General features: G+C 32.8%; 1 protein-coding gene across 1 annotated transcript in view; it reads left to right on the top strand.

Annotated features, from left to right (window-relative positions):
- The first annotated feature begins 285 nt into the window (after positions 1 to 285).
- LOC132563847 (xanthine dehydrogenase/oxidase-like) overlaps positions 286 to 6,650 on the top strand; it is a 29,776-nt gene continuing 23,411 nt past the window's right edge. Inside the window, exons 1-8 of the mRNA XM_060228603.1 lie at positions 286 to 333; positions 3,087 to 3,144; positions 3,698 to 3,794; positions 4,142 to 4,250; positions 4,758 to 4,884; positions 5,391 to 5,455; positions 5,914 to 5,997; positions 6,492 to 6,545. Coding sequence (XP_060084586.1) covers positions 286 to 333; positions 3,087 to 3,144; positions 3,698 to 3,794; positions 4,142 to 4,250; positions 4,758 to 4,884; positions 5,391 to 5,455; positions 5,914 to 5,997; positions 6,492 to 6,545 — 642 coding nt within the window. The remainder of the gene's footprint in view (positions 334 to 3,086; positions 3,145 to 3,697; positions 3,795 to 4,141; positions 4,251 to 4,757; positions 4,885 to 5,390; positions 5,456 to 5,913; positions 5,998 to 6,491; positions 6,546 to 6,650) is intronic.

The following is a 6,650-nucleotide window of genomic DNA, read 5'->3' as shown; positions in this document are numbered from 1 at the left end:
TAAGCAAGATCGAACGTTTGGTGAAACGTCCAGCGGGGACAGACGAATTATATTTCAAAACTTCGAATCAAACGGGGTCTTCGAGTTGTACAAATTCGAGATAACGAGTTTCGACTGTATAATATATGTATGATTATAAGTATTGTAAACGATCGCAATAGAACATGATATACACATAAGATACAACGTGAATAATAGAGAAAAAAATCTGGTGTCATTTGCACCTGCATCTAACGTATTGCACACTATTGGCCATATGTCACGACCCTGATATCACTATAGAGTATGGAGAAGACGAGGGACACACTTGTGTTTTATGTGAATCAACAAAAGGTGAGTCAGGACATACATTGTCGCCTTTACATGATGGATGTATAGTTTATTTCTTCTTGTTCGCACAACTTGACTTCAAAAAAGGCAAGTAGTTTTCGTCATGGTATGTTCGTTAATGTTGTTCATTAAGCATTAAAATTGTCAAATTTGTTGCCCTAATTTGAATCGTCATAGTACATAATTATAAGTGACGAATATAATTAGAAAGCTTATAGCATTCGTTTTAAATAAGTGTAACATATCGCCTAGTTATTTAAATCTTTTTTAGAGTATTCACTTGACGCCGTAACAGCGTCGTTTTGTTTTGAATAGCATGTGTTTATCTTTTATAAAATCGTACGTATGCGTGAAAATTAACACTTCACAGGTATTTATGGTTTTGATTTACAAAATTATTCCTTTTTCCCCCTATATACTGGAGCTCTTTGATATCTTTTTGAATATACACTATGTTGATATTAAATCAAAAAGTTAGATAAATTTGACTACCTTGTATGGTCAATGATTACAATTACAAATTGAACACACAACTGTCAGAACTAACTAACACAGGATTGATATTGTTTGTTCTAACACGGGATTGGTTTGGTTAATTCTAACACAGGGTTAGTTTGGTAAGTTCATCAGGTTTGAACCAACCAAACCAACCCCGTGTGAGAACCCAATGTTAGGACTAAAGCAAGCAACCTCGTTTAAGAACCAACCAAACCAACCCCGTGTGAGAACTTACCAAACCAACCCAATGTTAGGACTAAAGCAAGCAACCTCGTGTAAGAACTAACCAAACCAACCCGATGAAATAACCAAACCAATCCTGTATTTGAACTAGCTAAACTAACCCCATTCCAGACCATAACAAAACGATATGACATTTTGGCGCCTTTTTGACCTGTGTTAAGTCAGCGCTTTGCACGTCGTCTCAGATAACACATATTATAGCTTAACATTAATCACTTACATGATTATGATTTTCAAGCCACTTTCCAACATAAAAGATAGGATGACAAACCATTAGAACTTGACAAAATAGACAAAGTTTTATTTAGCAATATATTAAATGTAAATATAAATATTGATCGGTAGTCAAAGTATACTCATCATCAGTATGATTGCGATTTCGATGACAGACAAATAATAATCTTATTTATGTTCAACCATATTGCATTCATATTGACAATAAATGCAACCAGACGACCGTTCAATGGTAAAGTGTTTACATTAGGTATATATATTATTGATGATGTTGGCAGATCTGTTGTATTAACCCGCACATTATCTGTTTTTCTGTTTGAGTACAGATGTTTATAGGTTACACATATTACAGCACTGTCTCGTTACTAATCCTTCATATAACAGAATCGATGCGTACGTATGTAACACACCAACAATTGTTTCATATACTTCTAAACGAAAACATGAAAACATAGTTAAAACTGTTTAAGCAACAACTTGTTAGAATTAACTTTGGTCTGGATAGAATATTTATATATAATTTCTCAATTAATATACTATCATCAGTTGAAAAGTACCTCTATACTGCGACCACTCAATTAGAAATTACCTCACTGAGACATCAAAGTCACTCAGACAATTCCTCTGTAAAGATACCTCTGTCAGTTAGAAAGTACCTCTATAAACGGACCAGTCAATAGAAATTACTTCAGTTTTAAAATCCCTCTATAGGAATACCATTGTCGGTTAGAAAGTACCTCTATAAAGTGAGAATTCATCTAGAAAATACCCCGTAAAAGTATCACAGTTCATTGGAGAATTCCTTCATAATGATACCTTTGTCAGTTGAAAAGTACCTCTATAAAGCGACCAGTCAATTAGAAATTACCTTATAAAAATATCACAGTCAATTTATAAATTCCCTCTATAGAAATACCATTGTCAGTTATTAAGTACCTCTATGAAGCGACCAGTAAATTAGAAATAACCTTATTAAAATATCAAAGTCACTTGGATAATTTCACCATAAAGAAACATCTGTTGGGTAGAAAGTACCTCTTCACAGCGACCAGTCAATTAAAAATTACTTCATAAGGATATCGCAGTAAATTTGAAAATACCTCTATAGAAATAATATTGTCGGTTAGAGAGTACCTTTATAAAGCGACATCTCAAACTGAAATAACATCATGGAGAGTAATTCAGGGACTACCTCTATAAAGAGAACACGGTCAATGAGAAAATTGTGTACTGACTTATGTCGACAAGGACGACCTCTATAACGAAACCACCAGCAATACTTAATTTACGTATCATTCCAGCAAAATCACAAGCACTGATGCCGCAAAACCTCTCTAATCAGACGTTATATTATATTGGGCAACACTTCGAAATGATGCTCTACGTGCGCTTTTTCATTTTAGAAGGGATTGCATCTTTAGACTATTCTGCAAGACCAGGCCCCACTTGTATAAAACATCTCAACTTGAGATTTCCTCAAGTCGAGATTTTCCTGAGCTGATATCTCCTCAAAAACGGCTAGTATAAAATTTTCTCAAGGAACAGGAGGAAGTCATCGGCTAGGATGTCCTGAAATTCCTTGAGGAATTTTCATACAAGATATTTTCAAGGATATAATAGCTGAGGAAAATCTCTACTTGAGGAAATCTCAAGTTGAGATGATTTATTCAAGTGGGGCCAGGTGAACTAAACTGGGAAAATGGAATTCCTTATCTACTCATTGTAAATCAAGTATCAGCAATACACTGTGTAAGATATCATATTTTTTTCCTTCGATTTAGATCGTGGAGAATAGGCCTGATCCGACAACAACATTACTGCAATATCTCCGACGGCATTGTATCCTTAAGTATGTAAAGAATGTCATAAACATTGACCTACTTTAACATTGCGCATGTCTGAAAACGTTCTCGTTTTTTATTATCTCCATGTAAGTAGCTATACCTCAAATGGATTTATGTCATATGCATGTATTGTCATATCTCAATGAATTTAATTAGTCAGAGAAAATAAAGATAAAAAAAAAAGAAAAAAATCTGAAAATAAACAACATTTGTTGATTCCAATGAATGAGAATATATTTTTGTTAGTAATACCTACACATTAATTGCAGTATAATTTCCTACAATGTATGCACATGTAAATTAGCAGTTTTGATGTGTTTAAATTGAAAAGTACGATTTTATTTATATCACTGACTAAATGTCAAATCTATAGAGTTTGAAAGGAGTTACATCATAAATAGATATGATACTATTAAATATATGTTTTAATGTAAACTTAGAAAATATTGTAACAAGTCGTGATGCTAGAAAACTGATCCATGCCTAATATATTAATCATTAAATATTTGCATCCGACATAGAAAGATGTTTTCCTTAAAGTTACCAAGTAAAACTTACAGGAACGAAAAACGCATGTAATCAGGGAGGATGTGGATCGTGTACAGTGATGTTGTCCTGGTGGGACAAGGCAGAACAACAGATCAAGTATCCTTTTTGTAACCAAAGCTGAAATAAGTACATTGCATGGGGACGATCAATCGACATCAGCTGTAAGCTGAATTGAACCTCTTTATGTCGGATTGTTATATGATGATGTAAATTTAATAAGTTAGGAGGATTAAAGGGGATGTTTTGACAAATAACATAAAGCATGTGTATTTAGATGTAAAAGTTTCTTTTTCATTTGCGGTAATAATTATGCAAAGCTCGTTTTGGTATCGAATGTTTAAAGTAAAAATAGTCTTGATGTAGCAGATATGCATTATCAGCCAAATGATCATACAGACGATTTTAAGTAATAGTTCTAAATATTTATCTTAACGATTCCTCAGACATTCAAATGTGAATGCTTGCCTTGTGTTGGTATGCCATCTCCATGGTTACGCGGTTACGACAGTGGAGGGGGTGGGTAGTACTCGAAAGGGACTCAGTGGAATACAGGTAGGTTAATCTATTATATTATAGGTGATTTCATTTTTAATAAATGCTTATAAATACAAATTACTTTATTATATTACTTATCATTTATCAATATGTTTTGGTTACGAGGATTTTACAGCACGCATTAACATGAAATACTTTATTTCTTGTGATGTCATGTACTTTGGGGTAATGATACCTTGGAGATATCATATTATATTTGAGTTGTCTCCCTTAAATAATGAAAACGACTTCTTTTGTTTAAAATTCCTTTTTTTCTTTTTCCAATAATAGTTTTTTTGCTGTTCAAACTTTAACAAAAATTAGACGACGAATAATTTGAGCTATCGGAAATAATTCCTCCTTGATCAATATGACATCAAAAGAAAAAGGCATATACGTACTCTTTATTCTTTGCCCAGCGTGTATGTTATAAATACAATATTCTATATTTAGATATTCATGAACTTGACGTTTGATGTTGGCATATTGTTCCTTTAAAAGAAGAGAAATACTTGATTATTGTAGACCAGTCTGATGGAGTCGTTTGGTCTCCAATGTGGTTTCTGTACACCGGGCATGGTGATGACAATGCACTCCTTACTACAACAGACCGCAGAGCCGTCTCAGGAATCTCTAGAAATGGCACTGGAAGGTATATCTGTTGTTCTGCAATTATATATAGGATCAATGAAGTAATAGCAATTGTACGGACAAGTAAATTGTCAATTTGTCGAGGCAACCCGCCTATTTATCAAGACACAAATATTACATAAATTACATCACATACATAGAACATGAAGCAAATGTGTTCTGCTCTTATATATAGGTATTTTAACCTGCATTAATAGATGTTTCATTTAAACATGATTTAAATATAGCCACAATTTAGCCCGAATTAGAATATAAAGGTGTCAATATTTAAGAAAACGCTTATAAACGTGTTGCCTATGTGCCAACTTTTAAAAGAACACAATACAAATCGATTCCGGGTTATACATGTGTTGCCTGGGTGTTTGTTTTATAATCACGATACAAATAAATACTTTATTACAATAGGCGCTATCACTAAGGTCTCGTGTATATATAAGACGTTTGTTTACCAATGTGTATGTATCGTATTTAATGTATTTGATAATTGATTTCATCTTTTATCTATAGGAAACATTTGTCGTTGCACTGGGTATCGGCCAATTGTTGATGCTTTTCAAAACTTCTGCAAAAAGGTAAAATGTAACAAGATGCTGATGTCGAGTACTGCTTTAGTATAAACATACTGGTTCGAACGTATTGACTATGATACGAGAAAGATATTTGATTATGTTAACGCATATGTCGTAGTGCCTATACCATTATCATAAATAATCAGAAAAAAACATGGAAGACATAATACATCTTAAATATTAATTGTACATATCATTTTCTTCTCACACATGAAAAATGCAAACGTTATAAATGTCACATCCTTTGTGTGCAGAAATTTGTATACAATTTGTAAAAAACATTTGTGTTACATCATAGAAAAAATAACCATCTCAATCTGTATTATTATTACATTTAATCTCTCTATGTACAATAGTGAACATATATTTTTTTTATAGAAGTAACTGATTCACAATATCTAAATAACAATATTTATAGTGTTATAACTAGGTTTTCAGTGAAATTGTTTGTTTGTACGAAGGGTTGTGAAAAACGTGGCCAGTGTGACAAAGGAGACATAGAAGACCTTTGTCAATTAACCATTAATGGCAGCGGTAAACATGAGGTACGTAATTCATACAAAAGGGTTTCGTATCATCATCTTTCCACATCTACCTTAGCGTCCATATATCATGGCGTATTATCTACCTATCCGCTATTACTATCTTATCTTTACATCTGTGACATAGAAATTCAATCCAATTTACTAATTGACGATAAGGAGGATACAACACGAAAGAAAATATTAGCACGGATATTTTTGAAAACGTACATGGAGCAGACAAAAATAATGTAAATTTATAAAATAGAAACAGTTAACAAGAAGGAAGACACAAGTCTGTGTCAATGCCTCAAAAGGTTCAGGTTTCAAGTTTAAAACTGATTTAAATAACAGCTAAGTCCTTTGTACTCCAAATATTAGTTTGAACCATTCTTCGTTTTAATGTGGAAATATTAGGTGTCGTCGCATTGGATCAGGTACAGCGATGTAAAATTATTTGTTAATAGTACAGATTCTTAAATGTATCAGAATATGATAATGTTTTCCTTTATTTGTAGAATATCGATGACGACAAATTGGAAGGGAAAATACGATTTCCGAAAGAACTTAAGGTAAATTCTTATTGATATAGACATTATGTCTTCAGGATGGCTTATATCAGAACTAGGTCTTTATGCAATAAACTTTGGCATTTTAAAAATACTTTTTCCAGATAG

Source organism: Ylistrum balloti, unplaced genomic scaffold (assembly GCF_031769215.1).
Source record: "Ylistrum balloti isolate Yb309-2 unplaced genomic scaffold, AGI_CSIRO_Ybal_v1 Utg369676, whole genome shotgun sequence".
NCBI lineage: Eukaryota > Metazoa > Mollusca > Bivalvia > Pectinida > Pectinidae > Ylistrum > Ylistrum balloti.
The sequence above is the reverse complement of the archived record's forward strand: the minus strand, read 5'-3'. Positions and strand labels throughout refer to the sequence as shown.